This window comes from Neltuma alba, unplaced genomic scaffold (genome assembly GCF_004799145.2).
Source record: "Neltuma alba isolate B1F8T4 unplaced genomic scaffold, ASM479914v2 tig00012971_pilon, whole genome shotgun sequence".
Taxonomy (NCBI): Eukaryota; Viridiplantae; Streptophyta; class Magnoliopsida; order Fabales; family Fabaceae; genus Neltuma; species Neltuma alba.
The window spans coordinates 116,546-137,306 of NW_021637330.1; the positions used below are offsets into that span (position 1 = coordinate 116,546).

The window sequence follows — 20,761 nt, forward strand, 5'->3', positions numbered from 1 at the left end:
GATCTCGGCGCCTCGTGCTTTGCTTTGGCAAACCTCAAAATTGTTTTTCCTTTTTTTATTTTATTCATCCACTCAACCATAACGGTGGCAAATAATATTTGGCTGAAGGATCTTTTGAAGGTACAGACCGACTAGATATTTTAAATACTCCTTTCGATTCATAACATAATATAAGTTATTTTAACTAATTCGTTAGAAGTAAAAAAAAGAAATGTTGTTAACTTATTAAACTTGTCTTAAATTAAAATTTTTTTTTAACTTTATCCATATTAAATAAGGTTACAAAAAAGTGAGAAAAATATAAGGAGTTGCATTCAAACATTAATCGTATAAATAAAATTAACAAATAAATATTAATTATCAAGTGTCTTGTATTTTAGACTAAACCATCTTTCTAGAAGCCACTTATATACTAGTTGTCATTTGAATTATGGTCTATGGAAGTATTCTTGTCTGTTTGTTTGGGGAGAGGTTTTTGCATACATACCACTTTTCCTAGTTGAGTTTTGTGGTGCTTTTCGTCTCTTGAAAGATTATTAGTATTTATCTTCCCATTAAAATAATAGATTACTTGTGTTTATCATATTTTAAATTAATATTAATATTAATAATATATTGATATAAAAATTTCATTAATTGATCTTAGCAATATGTATTTCAAAGAAATTTTTTTAAATAACTAACAAGAATCTTATAAACACCCAATTTCTTACTACAATATTTACGCATGTCATATAAAATTATGAGTTACTCTAAAACATTTACTCAAAAAATTTTATCATCTTTTAACAAGGGAAGAAATTTAGGCACTCATAATACTCAAGGAAGATGCTTAGTATCATTTACTTTACAATAAGCATATAATATAACTAATTTGAATAGATTAAAGATATTAGGTAAGTTAGTCATATAATATATCTTTTTTAAAACACTCTAAATATCTTTTTAATTTTTTTTCTTTCTTTTACTTGGTTATTATTGAAAAAATATTAATAGGGTTAGTTTGAGAAAAATTAATGGTGGATAATTCGGATGATTTTATATATCCCAATTCCAAGTTGGAAAAATTAAAAATGTCCATGTCCTCTCGTTTTCTTTCAACTTGGAAGTTCAAGTTCAAGACGAGTTCTGTGCTCTCAAAGAATATTCCGAACAAAAGCGGCTTGTAGCCCTCTGAGCGAAATACAGCGAATCCCTGTACTTTCTAGTTGTTACTGAATCAAAAGCGTTATAGGAAAAATAATTTCGAAAAGGAAACCGAACAAGATCGGAATTTTATTCTCCTTACCCACTGACTGTTCGGCCCAGTTTTCGCCTCCGGTAGCCCCGCGACGGAATTTCTAGGGCTTCTGGGACCTCTTCACAGGCGGTATTTGACTCCGACATTCTTATGTTTACGCCGCAGAGAAAGGGATGGTCTGCTACAGCGTCTTTTACACCCCAGAGAAGTGGGGTCGGGGCGAGTTCGAACCTCATTAATTCCGGAAAAGGGAAGGCAGTTGCTTTTGCCGATGACCCACCGCCGCCATTGGGTTCTCTGAGTGAGAACCAGGAGAAGATGGTGGTGGGGTTTGACTCCATGGGGAATATTGAGGATTGGAAGAAATTTAAGGAGGCGGGACTGTTGGACGAAGCGGTGATGCGGAAGAAGGACCATGAAGCACTCATGGAGAAGGTTTCGAGACTTGAAAAAGAGGCAAGTTTGAGATTTTTGAATATATGTAGGTGTTTTAGTGCATGCCTTGATGCTTACTGTTAGTAGTCACTGGCTTATAACCTTCAATAATAATGAAATCATACGTAAGCTTTCTTTATGTCACTCTCCGGAATGAATACAAGCGGTGTCGCCCATGTTTTACTTAATTGTATTGGAAAATTTTGAGGGTTTATTAAAGCATTCTTTTAGAATGATTGTTTAGAAAGTTTCATTACTGAAGAATCGAGAAATCCAATATCATGGTGGCTATCTTTGATAACTTGATGCATAGAGAGTCAGAGTTTATCTATCGCCCTCAGCAGTATGCTTTTAGAATAAGGTAACTACAGTTAGTTCTGGAGTCTTTGACTATGGATGTTAAGTTTTTGTTGGCTTCCGATTTCACCTCTAGTAATATTTAATTTCATTAATACTTGGATATTTAAACTCATGAAAATCACTTGGTATCCACATGTTGTCATGACCACATGCAAAGAGACTGAATGGAACTAAAAGGAGCAAAATAATGTATGTGTTAGTGACCAATTAAGCAATATCCTTAGTTCCTTATTTGTTCTAAAATGATTTCCTGGTTGCTTGTTTTCCCGATGTCTTGTTTGCCCCATCCTGTTAATTTGAACACACGTTCTTTCCCATGAAGCACAAGGAGTTTTAAATTCTAGCAGTACTTATAGCCTTTGATACCTCTTTGGGTTCTCCAAAATAAGTAATGTGTAGTCATTTTCTTTGAATTTTGATTTCAATACATCTTGGAATTGTAAGTATGCTCACAAAGCCATGAACTTTTAACCCAACCTCAAAGATTGGACATGAAATATTTTATCTCAACGATCACAATAAAGGCTAATTTCTTCAATATTATATAATATTGCAGCTGAATTTATCAAAGGTAAATGAAGTTAAAGATCAGATTAAGAATTATATCAAAGAAGTTTCATCACCTCTTTTTAAAATGTTGTAAGAATTATCATATACGATAAGATTTGATAGATTTAATATGTAATGCCATACCTATATCCTATGTGTTGGAAAAATTGTTGTGTTCTGTACTCTTAGCCACACCTGCATTTGTAGCATTACCTCTGCAACATGGGTTCTTTCTTTTTTGGTTTTCCAAGAAAACAGTATATAAATAAAACAAGTTCTTGCAGAAGCCATTTGCTATGTTTGTTCGATTACTGATGAATTTGATGACACCCCCCCCCCCAAAAAAAAAAATGCAGCTTTATGATTACCAGTACAGCATGGGCCTCCTGCTGATAGAGAAGAAAGAATGGAGTTCAAAATTTGATGAACTGAGGCAGGAATTAGTTGAAACTCAGGAGATTTTTAAACGGGAGCAGTCATCACACTTAATTGCATTATCTGAAGCTGGAAAGCGAGAGGAAAATTTAAGGAAGGCTTTGAACACAGAGAAGCAGTGTGTGACTGATGTCTGTAACTATCTTCAATTATGTTTCACTCTCTTAAATTTGTATGTGCTTGCATATATTTATCTTCTGTTGTCCGTAATATTGTCTTTTGTCTAACTTAAGTCAGTTCTGGTATTTCTGCATGTTGTCTCATGCAATCCGTAAATTAGCTTTAAGATGTGGTGTACATTGCATAGTTATTTACTGTAAAGGAGGTTATCAGGAATGTGTGAGATGGGTGTTTCGTTCCTGGTTGGATGTGTGGAAGTTTTACTTTTTATGATTGAAAGACCTCAGCAATTAAACTTTCAATGGTAGATTACCATCCTGTTTTTTCCTACTGTGTTCAACAATCAAAGGGATGTCATACTTTGTATTTTTGCCAGTTTTGCCCCCTGCAAAATATTCATCTATGATTATCTTTCTGGGATCATGGTGGGTGGTAAACATTTGTTTTACATGCCAATACCAGCACTCAATAAATAAGGTTGGATGGTTGGGAACAACATTCATTTGCCCAAAAGAATTTTGCAATTCGTTTTGAAGCTTCTTTAAATTATGTTGGCTACCACGAGCTTGTAGGCAAGGCATTTGTGGTTCATTTGGTTTTTATACACATGCATCTTGTGCAACACACATGTATTATGTCAGTCTACATTAGGGTTGTTTTTTATGTTAGTAGCATGTAGGAGGATATAGAGTAGAATTGCCATAACCTTCTAGTTTCTTTTGAAAAATTTAAGCGGTTATTGATTTGTGGAATCAGAGCTGGTGTGTTCTTCCTCTATCCAAGCTTGCCCAATCTTAACATTGACTGTGCTTTTACATCTTATTGGTTGAATTTTAGGAACAGGAATGTGAACTTTCCCACCTCTAGCTTAAGGTTGCTCATTTCTTACTGAAATTCATGTTTTCTCATGTTTTACTAGTTTGCTTCTTATCCAGTTTAATGAGAGTCATGGGATATCGATACATGTTGCTTTTTGTGAGCTGCTACGGTTATCCATTTCTAAATAGAATCTATCAAAGTTGTAGGGGAAAAAAACAGAAGAATCTATGGAAGTTTGGTCTTGTTAATTATTATGATGATCCTGTGGTGATGGATTAATTGCAGCTTGAAAGAGCTTTACGTGCAATGCGAGAAGAGCATGACCAAGTCCAGTGTTCATCTAAGGCAAAGTTGGCTGAAGCAAGTGCATTGGTTGATGGAATTGAAGGGAAGTCTTCAGTTGTTGACCGGAAGTTACATGATGCAGAAGCTAAGCTAGCTGAGGTAAACAGAAAAAGTGCTGAGCTGGAGATGAAATTGCGAGAAGTTGAGACTCGTGAAAATTTACTTTCAAAGGAGCATTTGTCAGTAGTTACTGAGTATGTCCTATGGTTTACATTTCTACTATTTCTAGACACCATATTGTATTTTATTTCTTGAAGTACAACAACAACAAGCCTTTATTTTATTTTATTTCTTGATGTATTTGAAACAATTCACTTACTAAGATTTTACCATTCATCATAGTCGAGAATCATTTGAGGCAACCTTCTACAAGCAAAGGGAAGATTTAAAGGAGTGGGAGAGGAATTTAAAGCAACGAGAAGAGATGCTGTGCAAGGGCAGGCAACACCTCAGTGAGAGAGAGGAGAAGGAAAATGAAATCGATAAGAAATTGAAGCAGAAAAAGAGAGAACTAGAATTGCTGGAAAGGAAGATTGATTCCTCTAACTTCTCATTGAAAGAGAAGGAAACTGAGATCAGTAAAGCAGTTCAAGATTTAGAAACAAAAGAAAAAGTTTGTTTCATCCTTCCTGACTTCTCATTCTTTTTAATATTTAACTACCTATTTTCTTGTTTGTTGTTCTTACCATAATTTAATCTCTGCTTATGTGGTTTTCAGGAAGCTGATTCTTTAAAGAGCATGCTGGAGGCGAAGGAAAAGAAATTACTTGCAATTGAACATCAGCTAAGTGCTAGAGAACGAGTGAGTTTAGGCATCTACTACTCATATCGTCTATGTATAATAGAAGGTCATGCAAAGTTACTGCATGGATAAACGGTGTGATCTGGTTATTTGTTTTACTGGGGCCATTTTGATTAGGAATGAAGTGGAAAGTGATATAGATACTTAGGTTATCACTTAGAATCATGCACATGTCAAGATATTGTGTTGTTTTTAATTTTAGAGGTGTTAAATGTAATGCATCTGCTCTTGGTCTTGCTTGGCTGTAAGAGTGGTCTTGCAGTAGGTGGTTTACACTGGGTAATAGACGGTCTGAACAAGACTTTTTGATGCATGCATATCAAGTCATACGGTAAAATTTTTTGAAGAGAACAAGAAGACATGCTTCGAAGACCATGGATTCTTTTCATGTTGCCATCATGTTACTATGGCATAAACTGACACGCTAGCCTACAGTTAGAAGTTGGAGCAGTGATATTAAGCTAGTTGCCCAGTTAATCTATTGGTTAAATTCATTTATCATTTTCCAGTCTTGCTTAGCAGATTGCCATGAAGGTGAAAATTTTAACGGTCTTTTGTAGTTTGCTTTGGGAGTTATATTTTTTCAACCCAAAAAAATCATTTCCTTTGCTAAATGGAGGCCATGTGGACTAATTGAAATGTAGAAAATTATTGTATAGTGATTTATTGAGTCCTGTGGAGTATAATGTTTCCTGTGTTAGAGCAAAGCCTACTAATGTGGGCGTGTTTGTATCCTTTTTGTGTATTTTTGTGTGCTGATGTATATATGCATGCGTGTGGCATTAGTGGTAGAATAGCCTTAGATTTATGTACAGCTGTATGTGTTATAGAAGAGATGGGTGGACCCATGTCTATCCCCCATATCTCTCTTTTTACCTGAAGATTGTATATGGCTCGTATTGCAAATGAAGAAGAAAGCAAAGCTCACATTCTCACATAACTCTGGTGCATCATTGGTAGCCCAAAAAAAAAAAAAAACCTCTTTGAATGTGCAGTTGTTTGTAAGTTGAATTACGTCTGTATATTATGCAATTTTGCTGCTTGCTGACTCATGTAGTTATGTTTCTTATAGGAGGGAATCCAGAAGCTCCTTGGTGAGCAAAAGGATGTGTTGGATTTGAAGTTACGGGAATTTGAACTGGAAATGGAACAAAAGAGGAAGTCCCTTGATGAGGAGTTCAAAGATAAGGTAGAATCCTTGGAGCAGAGGGAGGCTGAAGTCAACCATAGGGAAAAGAAGCTTGGGAAGGAAGAGTTAGCATTGGGTACGAAGGCTGAGAGGATAAAGGAGCAGGAAAAGGAATTTGAGGCAAAGTGGAAATCACTAAAGGAGAAAGAAAAAAGTATGAAAATTAAAGGGAAAGAATTGGAGATGGAAAAGAAACAGCTGCTTGCTGATGTTGAGACTACAGAGAAGCTGAAAGTTGAGGTTGAAAAGATAAGAGCTGAAATTTCTAAGCAGGAGCTGCAAATGATCAAGGAGAGAGAGGATTTAAAAATAACTCAGGGTGAGAGGGAAGAGCATTCCTGGTTGCAGTCGGAACTGAAACAGGAGATTCAGAATACCAGATTGCAGAGAGAATATATTTTGAAGGAAACTGAAAGCTTAAAGCAAGAGAGAGAGAGGTTTGAGAAAGAATGGGAAGTACTAGATGGAAAAAGGGCTGAAATTAGTAGAGAGCAGAGCATAATTGATGCAGAGAAAGAAAAATTTAGGAAACTGCAACATACTGAGGAAGAAAGGTTGGAAAGAGAGAAACAGGCAATGCAAGATCATATAAAGAGAGAGTTGGAGAAGCTTGAACTGGAGAAGGAATCATTTGCAGATACTATGAGACATGATAAGCTAGTTTTGTCTGAAAAGACTAAAAATGATCATGCACGGATGCTTCAAGATTTTGAATCCCGGAGAAGGAATCTTGAGAATGAAATACAGAAGAAGCAAGAGGAAATGGAGCAAGATTTGCAGAAGAGAGAGAGTTCTTTTCAGGAGGAAATGGAAAAAGAGCGTGAAAATATTGATTTCTTGAAGGATGTGACAGAGAAAGAATGTGAAGAAGTGCGGTTTGAACGACAAAGATTAGAGAATATAAGAAAGGAGATTGAATTAAATAAACAGGAGCTGGAGTCAGCCCATTTTGAAATGCATGAAGATTCTGAAATGCTTATGAACTTGAGCAGGAAGGTTAAGAAGGAGCGTGAGCACCTTATGGCTGAAAGGAGTCGCTTTCTTGCTCTTGTTGAGAAGCTGAGGGGCTGCAAGGGCTGTGGAGAAATTGTTAGGGATCTGGTTGTATCTGACCTTCAGCTACCTGAGTTTACGGAGAGGGTGGTTATCCATTCACCCATTTCATCAGTGCTAGATAGTAATCCTCAGAAGAATTTGGGGTATAATAATGCTGCTTCTGACATGAAAAATTCTGGATCTAGGTCTGTGTCTTGGCTCCGCCAATGCGCTTCAAAGATTTTGAATTTGTCTCCAAGTAGTAAAAGGGATGTCATTAAATCTTCTGGCATGGATGATTCATCTCCATTGTCAGATCTGAAAGTTAATACAGAAAGAGCAGAGGGTTCTGCATCTTTTTTGAAAGTAGAAGGCACTAGAGATATTCTTGGAGAACTGCATCCAATAGATGGAATTGCTCATCACTCTTCAGATGTTCAGCAGCTCCAATCTGCTAACTTTATTAGAGATGTGGATGAGGGATGTGATCCATCTTTAGATCATTATAGTTACGCAGACAGTCTGGTAGAAGGAGGTCCTGAGGATTCTCAGCAGTCAGTTCCAAAGAGACGGAGAGGCAGACCTGGTAGGAGACCCAAAGCCGGAGTCAACAGAACACTCTCTGTGAAGGCAGTAGTTGAAGAAGCAAAGGAGTTCCTAGGAAAGGCTTCAGAGGAACTAGATAATGCAAATACGCAATCTCTTAAACCTGATCATGCTAAAGGTGACAGTCTAGAAGAGTCCGCTCAGACTGAGAAAGCTCTCGGTAAAACTAAAAGGAAGCGGCAGCATGTGCAAACTTCTAGGGCCACACAGAGTGAGCAGGATGCTTATTCTGAAGGACATTCTGATAGTATTACAGCTGGTGGGCGCAGGAAGAAAAGGCAAACAGTTCCTCCCCCTGAAGAAATTACTGGAGAGAGGAGATATAATCTCAGGCGCCACAAAACGTAAGCTAGCTACTTAATTTTAGTTTTGGCAGCTTTATCCAGGACAAAAACAGATCAATTAAATTATAGGCTGGTTGTTTGCTTTTCGGTGATAGTCTGTTGGATGTGAAATAGATCATTGGTTTTGGTTCCAATGTGTTAGAGCTGGGTTGTGTTGTTGGGGAGTCTTGTGGATTTGTGGGACTGGTCTCTTTCAGGTCTATATTTTTGCTTGCCCACAGTTTTAGAGCTTACTGTTGAAGTTCTGAAATATAATTTTAGTTCTTTTAAGAAAAATGAACTCTTGTTCGTCCTAATTTGATAGGGGTGTTCCGTTGAAATAAAATCGGTACCTGTTGACCAGCACACGGTTCTTATCATTCTCCATTGACGCCACTTCCGTTTTTTGGGAAAAATGGAAAATATAAAGGAAAAAATAGTCTACTTGCACTGGCTGGCTTGTATTTGCCATTTTGGTGCTGTCATCATGGCAGAATAGATCTTAGCCATGTTCTTTATCATTTGACATGCCAATTATTCAGTGACATTAGTCAATACTATTTGTACAATTTAACTGTTGTAGGAAAACATTTTCCCTTAACGAAACAGTTGTTATGAAGTGAAAAATTTTGGGGATGAATTCGATTTTGGATTGATGCTGTTTGTTTATTCACTGACACATGCTAATTTTGAGATATAAGTACTGACGTAATTGCTCTCAAAATGGTAATTTCTGATCTGAAGCAAGTGGTTGAAGTATATTTATTTTTCTTATGGTCATTGGCCTTGTTATTTCTGACTAACTAGAACGCCTTGTCTTTTAAAATTATCTTTAATTTGAGCCTCAGCAATCTTCGTTAGCTAACATTTAAATAATCATTTGTTGGTTCAGAAAGGTAATTATTTGTTTTTGATAAATATTCTGATGTTCTTTGGATTTATTGTCATCGTGTAGTCATTAGTTCTTACCAAGCACTGCACATAGTGTCTATTGACTGCTGAGTGTAGTCATGATAAAGACATTTCGTTGATTCTCTAATAAACATTTCGCAGTGTTAGCAGTGCGGCCACAGTTCCATCAGCTCGGGCATCCAAGGAAAAAAAGACCGTTGAGCAAGAAGCTACTGGTGGTGAATTGAGGGATGGACAAAGCCCAGAAGTTGTCCCTGGTCCTTCATCAGTTGTTGCTGATGGCAATGCTCAAAGCAAACACAAAGTGGAGGTTTTGACCGTAAACCATGTAGAGTGCACAGATGAAAGAGTTGTAAGGGTAAAACATACCAGCCTGTTTTGATGATTGATTTGGTGGCATTTATATCATATCTATGTCCTATTTTATTCATGCATTTGTCTCCCTGTTCAGTTTGAAGAACCTAGAGACATAGTTGACGACAATGGCGACGAACCCAAACCCGGGGAAGTTGAGCTGAGTGAAGAGGTGAATGGTACCCAGGATTATGAAGATGAGTATGGAAGCACAATCCAAGAAGCTGAAATTGAATATGACGATGAAGAAGATGAAGAAGAGGGTGAAGAAGAAGATGAAGCAGAACAGGAGGATCACAATCCGGGTGAGGTATCAATTGGTAAGAAGATATTGAAGTTTTTTACAACATGATGGAAGGAGCTTTTTTCTACCCCTTCCATCCAACAGTAGAAATAACATCTTTGTTCCTTTGAAAATAAGGAGTTTAGGCATGTAATATTTTTATATTTGCCATGGGGTTTACCTCCAGATTTGTCAAGATTATTGTCTTGCTGGCAGATTAGATAGTGTTCAGTTTCTGGGTTCTTTTTTCTGTTATTTCCGAGTTGCCATTTGTTGTCCCCCAGAATACAATGGACAGAATTTTTTTTTGGGGGGGGGGGGGGGGGGGGGGGGTTTGTGTTACGTACTTAGCTGCACTTTGCACCATATGGCATTAATTCGAAGCTATGACATATGTTTGATCCGTTAACACTTTAAATTTTTTTTTTAATATAGGATTGGATAACACCCATCTATAAAAGACGTTAAAATTATAATTGCAATTCAAGAAATATCCGAACTAACATAAATATTCTTTTGAAAGTAATACTAAGCAAAATATAATTATTAATAATTTTTTTCACTGAAATAAAGTAATTCTCCAAAAAAAAAACAAAGAAATCTCGCAACTAACTTTTTCCAAAAAAAAGAGAGTAATTCTAAAATCTTGTAAATGTTTAGAAGCAAATAGTAAATGATATTAAGAAATATCTATTTTTGAAAACATAAGATGCTTATTTCCTAAGAGAATTTAATTTTTTTTAGTTTTGAAAGTAGGTGATAAAAAGATATGATGAATAAAGGTTTTGAAGTATTGACTTCAAGCCTAAAAGCATTGGGTATGTATGGAAATTGAAAAAACAAAAAACCTGAAAGCTAATGGCGAGAAGCACAAAACAAAAAATTAAAAGGAGAGTTTGGATAAAAACTAAACTATGATTTTGAAAATAATTTTACGATATATGAAGTAAATATATGAAAGAATTTATTTCGATTTATGAAAAAATACTTTTTAAAAGTATTCTTGGATTTTCCCAAACATCCCCTAAATTTGACAATTAATGGAATTTGGAATCATAGAAAAGGGAGAGGAAGAGACATTTTTGTAAGTTTGATTTAAAAAATGAATGAATGAGGTTGAAAATTTTTAATTAACCCCCGCATTTATTTTTTCTGAAAAATTTTCATGCCTGAGAAAAAGTGGAGAAGAAACTAAATGGAGACATTCCTCTTCAGTTCTAAATTGACCGAAAAACATCACTTTTTTACTTTTTAAATCTCTCTCTTCTCTCTCCTCCAATTAAATATTGATGTGATAATTTTACAGCAAATAATAGTGTTTAGAAGATGTAAAAATAAAATTGAATAAATAATAAATAAGTAAATAAATAAAAATAGGGAGAATCGGAGAATCACAAAAAAAAAAAAAAAACCTTAAAAATTGTATAATCTCAAATGAGAAATTCTTATAAGAATGTTTTGTCATTTTTAAGTCAAGTCTAGTTAAAATTTGTTGAGATATAGAAAACAAACTAATTTAAAATTTAGTAAGTTTTAAGTTTATTTTCTGTCGTTTTTCCTTAAATATAACGATCAAAGTATAAATAACAAACTTTTTTTTTTTTCCCCCTAACAAAAACTGTGGGTCCCCACATCCAACCCTTTCAACTGTTTTGTTTTGGAGCCTGACACTTTTAACTGTTTCATGCTCATATCCAACACTCATTTTTAAATGTGAATCTCATATCTACTTTGTTCACTATTGACCTCATTCTCCTTTACTGTGTACTCCATGTATATATCCAGTAAGCATAACTTGCCAAATCAACAAAAAAAAATTAAAGGAAAGGTGGAGGCCACAAGTATCAAATTTATTTAATAATTTTAACCTATTTTTCATATTAATAGCTAAGTGCGGTTTTTTTTTTCCTTAAAAAATATTGTCATTCTACATCCGTTGATGGACTTTGGTATACATATCCATAGTGATATCGACAATGGTGGATGTACCATATGAGGTCGTGGATATTGGATATATTGAAATACTATCTTTACTCTTTAATATAAGAGTTAGATAATTAATTTATAAATATTAAAAAAGTTAGTTAAATTAATTATTTTAGATAAATTGATGTTGTTTTTCTTAAAATATTTTTAGTAATCATGTGCATTGGGTTAAAAATTCTTTTAACACGTATAATCAATATGCAGACTACTTTGGACAAAATGATTAAATATAAAAGATAAAGTGAATTATGTTATATATTTAGGATGAAATTAAATCTAACTAACTTTTACATTTAGCATATCAATTAGTATTTATTTCTCATATATATTGTTTTTATTTTTATTGATATAGAAGTAAGTTAATTTATACTACCTCCTATTCTTAATATAAGAGCTAGTTGACTAATTTAAATAGATTAAGAAAATTAGTTAAATTAGTTATTTGTAATAAATATGTGTTATCTTTCTTAAAATATTCTTACTAATCAAATATATTGGCTATGACCACCATTATTATAAGAACTATTTTAGAAGAAAATAGATAAATATTAAAGATAAAATAAATTGAGATTTTATATTTAAGACCAAAATAGAAATCAAATGAACTTTTATATTTAGGACCGGATGTAGTAAATTTTAAATTCTAGAAAAAGATAAGGTGCTTTTTAAACTTGGTTTGTATTGAAATTGAATTGAGATTTTAAAAAAAAAAAAAGTGAAAGCAAAGGATTAGGTCCAAAATAGAAGTGGGTAGGGCGTGGGCTATGGGCCTAAGGCTATGTGTCCTTAAGCCTCTTAAGATCACTCCTTTATTATTCTGAGTGCTTCCCCATCCTACGCCTCTACCCTTCACTCTGTGGGTGGTCCTCGTGTACCCTCCTTTGTTTTAATTTAGCTCTTCACTATTGTTTCATTTCATTCACCTACCTTGTTTTTTTTTTTTTTTTTTTTAATAAAAAATAATTACTTGGGAGTCGATGTTATGAACTAACTCCGTCTTTATTTTCCAACTTCCACTAATGCTTCATCTTCCGTCATGTCCCAATTATTCGTCAAGAGGTTTGAAATTTCAAAACAGCATCATTTCGGGATATGTAATTGCCCTCAACAGTATTGCTTTTTGAGCATCAAGCCATTGAAACTTGTTTGGATTAACGTTGGTAAAAATAATTTTTATTTTACTAATTTTTATAAATTGAAATTAGAATAAAAATTAATTAGTATAATATAATTTATGTTTGAATAGATTTTTATAAAAAAATCAGTTTGGTAGAAACTTGTCAAAAAAGTTTAAATCTACTTTAACTATGAAATCTTGTAATACCCGATAATGTCAAAATGGGTCGGGTTAGGCAATTAAATGACTATCCAATTGATACTTGATACTATGAAACTGATAGTGGAGGGGCACTATAAACGCTATTGGGAAAGATGCAAATGGAGTTTCACAAACAAATTATTCATAGAATTTCTTAACATCTGATTTATGCAATATACATTATCTTGAAACTGATACTCAACCTTTTTGTTTTCTACCTTTGTGAATTTAATTATTTTAATGACACAATAATTGTGGCTGCACCTTTCACAGTTCTTTGGAACTAAACATTAATGTTTTATCAGGGAGAATAACATTATAGGTAGTTTTACTGAAAAATTTAATATGAAATTAGTATTTAGTAAACCTGTCAACATTAGATACTTAAATCTTATATTTTATTGTCCAAATCATATATAAGAAAAATCATATTTCCAAAAATTAAGAAAAAAAGATGAATTTTTTTTTTTACAATAGAAGAGGAAGAATATAATAAAATATTTTTCAGTAGTATCAACCATTTTAATATGTGTCATCCTGTGCATCGCACAGGGGAAAAGGTTCTAGTTAAACAGAAAAGCCAAAAACCGAAAGCCAAAAAAAAAAAAATTACTTCATCTTCAACTTGGTTTTGAATCCAGAAGCTGATTTTCGAAAAACTATCTAAAACATCACATGTTGATTGATTAAAGTGATTTTTTACCCAAGAAAATTCAGTTTGACATCTCCTAATGTGATGCCAATAAAACGTTGGTCACTAAGGGTGTATTTGGCTCAAAAGAGAAGAGGATAGGAGAGGAATTTTAATGAAGGGGAAGGAAAGAGAAGGAAGGAAAGATATTTTAATATTATTTTATTTGGATTAATGAGAAGAGAAGAATTTTTTACAAGGTATCAAAAACTGGATTAGTCATTGAATCGATCAAATTAGTAGATTAAGGCTCAGTGGGTCAGATCGAAGTCAACATGGGATCTAAACAGTGGGAAATAATTTAGTATCTTGAATCACTAATAAAATAATCATAGACTTACAATTTGGATTCAACTTTTTTGCAGTTTCTTTGACAAATTAAAATCATAATATCATACTACTAAAATCACTAAATATTCATTTCGTCAAAATATCAAAATAGATATATGATAACAAAATATTCCTCCTTATAATCATTCGATCATTAAGTCCCAACTATCAATAGCTTTTTAAAAAAAATCAAAATATTTTTAAAAAAAAAAAACGATCAAGTTAACCCGCCAAATTGATTGGGTCACTGGGATGGGTCACGTTAGATCAATTCAACCCTAGTTTCTATACTCAACCGGACTGGTTACCAAACTGGTTCGTTAGTTTTTGGGCTTAACCAGCCAGTCTAGTCTAGGTTTCAACATCATGATATTTTATGATCTGATATATAATTTGATAAGAGTATAATAGTTATCATCCTTTACACACATGATGCAAGATCAAAAGGGTAATGTGGGGATATTAGGAACTAATTATAAGCATATTAGTCAAAACAAGTTAAAATATTACCTTTTTCCTTCAAATCTCTCTAATTTGGGAGGGGACGATTGTGAGGGGAGAAGAGAGAAAATCTTTAAAAAAAATTTGCTCACTTTTTAAAAATTTTTGCAACCCAAACAAAAGAAGGGGAGCAAAATCCCTCCCCTCCCCTCATACCAAACAAGCTCCAAGTATGATACGAGACCAATGCAATTTTACAATAATCCTAAAACAATGACTCAATGGATACTTTCAAAATGACTATCCAAATTATATACTCCGCTCCTAAATATAAGAATTAATTGGGAGGTTAGATTTAGTTTCAATTATAAGATCTTAATCCATTTTATTTTCTAAATTTATAATGTTTTCTCCAAAATGTCTATATTGTTTATAAGAGGTTTTCACTAATAAATAATTTCAACATATATTATTAAATATGACAATTTAGAAAAATTAACATACATTCATTACAAATAACTAATTTAACTATTTTTTAAAAAAATTTAGTTTTGCAACTCTTATATTAAAAAATGATGTGGTACTCACTAACACTATTAGGAATAGACATTTGATCATATGTGATTATTAAACCTAATTCCATTTATTTTGATTTTTAGTACATTTTAAATTCTTTTATATACAATTTCTTATTGTGGACTAGCATTAAGAAAACAATATGAGACAGGATCCCAATTTGGTGATTTAGGTAAAGAAAATAAATAAATTGACGTCAAAAGAAGATTAAAAAAAAAAAAAAAAGAAGAGGCCCCACAAGTCGTTCAAAGTACAAAAAACTTGAAGGGTTTTGAATCAAATCTAAAGAGCAAGGAAGCAATGTAGTTTTATAGTTAGCTTTCCTTTTTCAATGCTACTGTGCTCTTTCTGACCTTTCATTTTCCTTCTGCTCTTCACAGAGCTGCTCTTCTAAACCCTATCGCCCCAATAGTACACTACTATGTTCTAGCTCCTTACAATAATATCACAAATAATTCTACTCCCCTCCATTGGCCTCTTATATATGATCATTATTTTGTTAATATTAGCTGAACTTAAGATTATCATATACTAATTAAAAAATAATGAAAACAAAGTTGAATGACTTGCCATAATACCACACAAATAATCAGAAAGAGCAGTGAAAACGGTGATTTACTAATTTATATATTTGTCCTCCATGCAATTCCATGCATCTTTACTTTTGCATGAATAAAGACAATGGTTCTCTCTCTTCTCAATTTTCTCGCCTTTCTGCTGAACTTCATATCTTCCCAACTAATAATCCCTTTCAACTTCAACCTTTCCTCTGCAGCCATAATTCCTTTCAACTACCAAACGCTTTCTCCGTTCTCAATTCTCAATTCATAGCCTTCAAAATCCTGACTCTAGCCCTCAACTAGTTTCTCAATTTTGTTGCATGAGAGAATCACAATGCAAAGCAGAGCCGTATTTACATACATATAAAAGGCAAGCAGCCTAGCTTTCGCTTTCAATATCACATAACCCCTCCATATTGCCCCTTCTGCTCTGCTCATATAAATGGAGTCATTACTTATTAGTAATTACTAATAATAATTTCCTATTGACTTTGTGCCTCGATAACTGTGCTAAGTTGTTGCTGCTTCTTGTGTTTTGCTGTTCTCCTTCTTCGATCTCTCTGCCTATATACTTCCTTAGCTTTTCTATTAAACACTAGGCAGATAAAGAGGTCAGAATTCTTACTCTGCTTTTTGTGCTTTTTCCTCACCTTGTTTTGAGCATAAATTTAGCATCTTGTTCTTCCAGTGGAAACAAGAAACCCCTTTTGGCATTTCGCTTGATTCCCCATCCTTTCTTTCATTCTTCTTCTCATGCGTCCGTTCATCATCTGGGTTTAGTTGATCCTATTTTGACTCGATACCTGTATTATAATCATCATGATGAGCATTAAAACTACCGTTATTAGTCGTGCCATTTTGGCTGTGTTCATTCTCTTTGTCGGTTCAAGGTGTTTTGGACAAACAGAAGAAGCCGATGTGGCTGCGGCTCCAATGGAGAAGAAAGAGCTTGAAGCACTTTACTCTACCATACAAGGCTTTGTTGGTAATTGGTGGAATGGCTCAGATCTCTATCCTGATCCTTGTGGCTGGACTCCTATTCAGGTACATATACCTTTCCACTGTGCTCAAGATAAGACCCTAGACAATTTGGATTTCTTTCTTCTTCAAGTATAGAGACCAGTGTCCTTGGTTAATTTCAGTTTTTGGATTCTGCTGCAAGCAAAAGGAAGAAAAATTTTTTTAGACAAGTGACTTGGTTTGGTAGTGTTACTTTTGCAGCAAGTACCGAAACTGTAATTATCTGTCAAAAGTCTATACTGTTCTTTGTACAAGTTACATGCAATGCATAGTGATCATGTTCATAACCCACTGTATATCTACGGCTCTCAAGTTTGAGTTTTTAACAATTCAACTTAATTTCTGTGCTGAATTATACTGCAGGGTGTCTCCTGTGATATGATAAATGGTTCCTGGTATGTTACTACCTTGAACATTGGACCTGTACATGATAATTCTCTTACTTGTGCCTCGAACTTGGAATTCAGACCCCACTTATTTGAGCTTAGGCACCTTAAAGTCTTGTCTTTCTTCAATTGTTTTCAATCACCAGACAAATTCCCATTTAACATCCCCAAAGGAAACTGGGAGAAACTGAGTTGCAGCTTAGAATCTCTCGAGTTTCGATCCAACCCGGGTCTTATTGGAACCATTCCTTCCTCTCTCGGTGTCCTCAAGAACCTTCAATCTCTAATACTGCTAGAAAATGGCCTAGCAGGTGAAATACCACCACACATCGGCAACCTCAGCAAGTTGAGAAGACTAGTCCTTGCAGGAAATTCATTATCTGGGCACATTCCAGATGTTTTTCATGGCCTTACTGAGTTGTTAATCCTTGATCTAAGTGGAAACTCACTATCTGGGCCTTTGCCTCCATCAGTTGGAAGCTTAACTTCACTGTTGAAGCTTGATGTGAGCAACAATCATTTAGAAGGCAATCTGATAAAAGAGATTGGCCATCTCAAGAGCTTGACCCTCATGGACCTCAGGAACAACAAATTCTCCGGGGGGTTGTCACAATCTTTTCAAGACATGTATTCATTAGAAGAATTAGTCTTGTCAAATAATCCAATAGGTGGAAGCATGAGGATCCTAAATTGGGAAAACCTTCCGAACCTGACAGTTCTTGAGCTCTCAAATGTGGGATTGAGAGGGGAAATTCCCAAGTCACTATCAAAATTGAAGAGATTGAGACATTTAGGTCTCAGTGACAACAACCTCACAGGAAATCTCTCTCCAGAACTTGCAACACTTCCTTGTCTCAATGCACTACACCTGGACGGTAATAATCTGACAGGAGAACTTAAATTCTCTGAAGAGTTCTATGGAAAAATGGGAAGGCGTTTTGGGGCATGGAACAACCCTAAACTTTGCTACCTAGTTGGAGCAATGTCAACAAGTCATGTTCCTTTTGGAGTAAAGCCATGCCAGCAACAGCAACAAGGTCAAATTGTTTGAATCAAATATTAAAAAACTGTGAAATTATTTAGTTCCTGTTCCATCTGGCTGAAATTTATCTTCTTCTTACTTGGTGTGAATATATAAAATGTTAGCTTTTCACATCTAGTTATAGTGCTTCTACTTTTCTACTATTGAGATTCAACGTTCTATTGCTAGTGATCACTTATACGCTCAAATAATGTAACAAATGACTGAGAAAGCAAAGGAATTTGGAGGCTTCCATTAATTTCATTGCTTTATTGGGATTTTCAAGCTTTTACCGTACATTTTTCTGGAACAGATATTGATGATGGATGATGGGTCTATTCATGGATTCTGTAAATAGCTCTTTAATCAAAGTCCATAGAACACTCGGAACAGAATAACCTTTTTTCCGATTTGCAATTCCTTTGCACTTTCTAACAAAGGTGCATGATCTTTTGGTAACAGCAACCGCACATTAACTTAATTAGTAACAACCGCATTAGTTCATTCTACTGAGGTAAACAGAAAAAATATATATTCGTTGAATTGTTGAAATGGGCTTTTAAAAAAATTGAACAGTCATATAAAACACCAATAATAAAAAATAGGTAAACAGAAATAAGTGATGCGGGAGATGTGAAATCAATTAATGTGATTTCTGAACCTTTGATGGTTGTCATTACATAGTACCAAAATAGTATGATACTCTGGCCTTGTGAAGCTGTACAATGTTACGTCACGACAATTTCTAGGAACAAAATTACAGACAATGATTCGTGTCCTTAAAAAAACAATATCAAATTTAAGTTCTTTTGTTATCAGATGACGGAATTCATATGCACCAGTGGCTTTAAGAGCATCCTATTATCACACACAGATACCCACATGCAAATACTATAAGTTTGTTTCTTTCCTTGTTGGGGTCTTAGGCCTGAAGCATAATGGAGAGGCTGGTTTTTGTGGAGGGTCAAAAAGAGCTAAACAGATTGGTAATTTGGAAGTGAAAAAACAACTGAGGAGCAAACGGAAAGCTAGGGGAAAAAACCATTGGTGAGTTTCTCTGTAGAGTGAGAATTCCAAGGCATTAATGACTTTTAATATAGAGAGAGAAAGAGAGAAAAGTGAAATAAGAGGGTAGAGAGAGGAAGAGGATAGAGATGCAGGCTATATATATAGGGCCTGAACGAGTAGGGTACAGTGCTTTTAAAAGCTCTTTGACAGCGAGCAGCCATATGAGGCCGACCTATATTATTATTTTGTTCTCTTTGGTTGTCCTTGGAGAATTATAATTCGCATCTCTCTTCAATCACGCGTAAGTTTCATAGTCGTTAACCAGGTCATATGCTGATGATCAGTGAGCCGGTAATTAGCCAGACACATGGAAATTCTTCGCCCCGTGCTCAGCTAAAAGTTTCTAGAAGAATATAGGGATGGGAATGAAGTAAAGCATATTTTCTGGATATAATTTTTTTTTAAAGCACATTGTTATTCGTAAATGACATATATTTGTTTACTTTCACTTGGCATCTCGTCAGCACTTGCTTATATGTTTCTCAAAGAAAGACTACGAAGACTTGAGGCTGCTACTAGGCTAATAATCTCCTTTCGACATTCATATGGAACAGTGTATCTTGCCTTTTTGTTACTTCAAAGCATGTTTTTGATTCTTTATTCGAGGGTCGTTTCGGTTTTCTAGGATGTTTACAAAATTTTGATTTGTTTATGATTATATTTTTTATACGAAAATTTTTTTGTTAGAAAGATTGGTTTTGAGAGCTCATCAGGTCGTAACATGCCTTTAAATTTAAGAACATTCATAAAAATATTTACAAATTGCTTAATAACAAAATTTTTATACTAGCAACGTTATTCAAATGAGTTATAAACTGACCCCTTATAGTTTTAAGTTATATTTTAAGAAGCCAGGTCAAGTGCACGCGGTTGCTTAAGGTTTTCCACGCTACGTTTTCTAGACATGTTTGGGAAATGAAAATTTCGGAAGAATAATATTGGGTTGTGAAGTGTTATGGTATTTCAAGCAAAGACTCTTTGATACTCCTTCCGTTTCTTATTATAAGAGACATTTGATGCTTATAACATGTTCCTATATATAAGAGACACTTAAAAGTTATCTCTACTTTTTTGTGTTGATTTCATATTTTACCCATATTTATTATCTCCAACTCACACTCTCTCTCTTTTCCACTTCTCTTTCTTTTAATAATTTATCATTATTCTCTCTCATGCTCTCTCTCCTTATTAATGAGGGTATTTTTGGAAAAAAAATTATACTTTTTACATATTAATTGTTTTTAACTAATTTTAACTGCTTTTTTTATCAACGTAATTCAGTTATTTGTCTCTTATAATAAGGAACGGAGGGAGTACTATGTTAACATTATTAGAATTTATTTCTCTAGTTTTATTTATAAATCACTTCTAACATCTTTCACACAGACTAAAAAAAATCTTAAACTTTATTAACTTTCATTTAAAATTCAACAACTTTTCATTTTTATTCCTATTTAATATAATTATACTTCATGTAAACAAATTCAACACAATAATAAATGAAGGGTAAAATTATATATTCATACAAAAAATTTCTCTCAGCACCCTATAAATAGA

The 20,761-nt window shown here is 34.1% G+C and overlaps 2 protein-coding genes across 3 annotated transcripts; both read left to right on the plus strand.

Annotated features, from left to right (window-relative positions):
• The first annotated feature begins 1,127 nt into the window (after positions 1–1,127).
• Positions 1,128–10,062, plus strand: LOC114733156 (protein CROWDED NUCLEI 2). Of its 2 annotated transcripts, none has more exons than XM_028920559.1 (8): positions 1,128–1,696; positions 2,941–3,150; positions 4,244–4,497; positions 4,646–4,916; positions 5,022–5,105; positions 6,178–8,279; positions 9,318–9,528; positions 9,622–10,062. In XM_028920559.1, the coding sequence occupies exons 1-8, from the start codon at positions 1,391–1,393 to the stop codon at positions 9,874–9,876; spliced, it is 3,693 nt and encodes a 1,230-aa protein (XP_028776392.1). In that variant the 5' UTR covers positions 1,128–1,390; the 3' UTR covers positions 9,877–10,062. The 2 variants fall into 2 exon arrangements, with proteins under 2 accessions (XP_028776392.1, XP_028776393.1); XM_028920560.1 differs by having other exon boundaries at positions 1,130–1,696; positions 9,321–9,528.
• A 5,075-nt stretch (positions 10,063–15,137) lies between these two features.
• On the plus strand, positions 15,138–18,388 carry LOC114733147 (piriformospora indica-insensitive protein 2-like). Its single transcript, XM_028920548.1, has 2 exons — positions 15,138–16,753; positions 17,093–18,388. The coding sequence occupies exons 1-2, from the start codon at positions 16,529–16,531 to the stop codon at positions 18,164–18,166; spliced, it is 1,299 nt and encodes a 432-aa protein (XP_028776381.1). The 5' UTR covers positions 15,138–16,528; the 3' UTR covers positions 18,167–18,388.
• The last annotated feature ends 2,373 nt before the right edge of the window (positions 18,389–20,761 follow it).

Excerpts from the sequence above, each read along its gene's own strand:
- LOC114733156 (XM_028920559.1), top strand. The coding sequence starts at position 1,391 with ATGTTTACGCCGCAGAGAAAGGGATGGTCTGCTACAGCGTCTTTTACA. Across the intron at positions 4,917-5,021 it reads ATTTAGAAACAAAAGAAAAA|GAAGCTGATTCTTTAAAGAG; the intron begins GTTTGTTTCATC and ends TGTGGTTTTCAG. Across the intron at positions 5,106-6,177 it reads AGCTAAGTGCTAGAGAACGA|GAGGGAATCCAGAAGCTCCT; the intron begins GTGAGTTTAGGC and ends TGTTTCTTATAG.
- LOC114733147 (XM_028920548.1), top strand. The coding sequence starts at position 16,529 with ATGATGAGCATTAAAACTACCGTTATTAGTCGTGCCATTTTGGCTGTG. Across the intron at positions 16,754-17,092 it reads GTGGCTGGACTCCTATTCAG|GGTGTCTCCTGTGATATGAT; the intron begins GTACATATACCT and ends ATTATACTGCAG.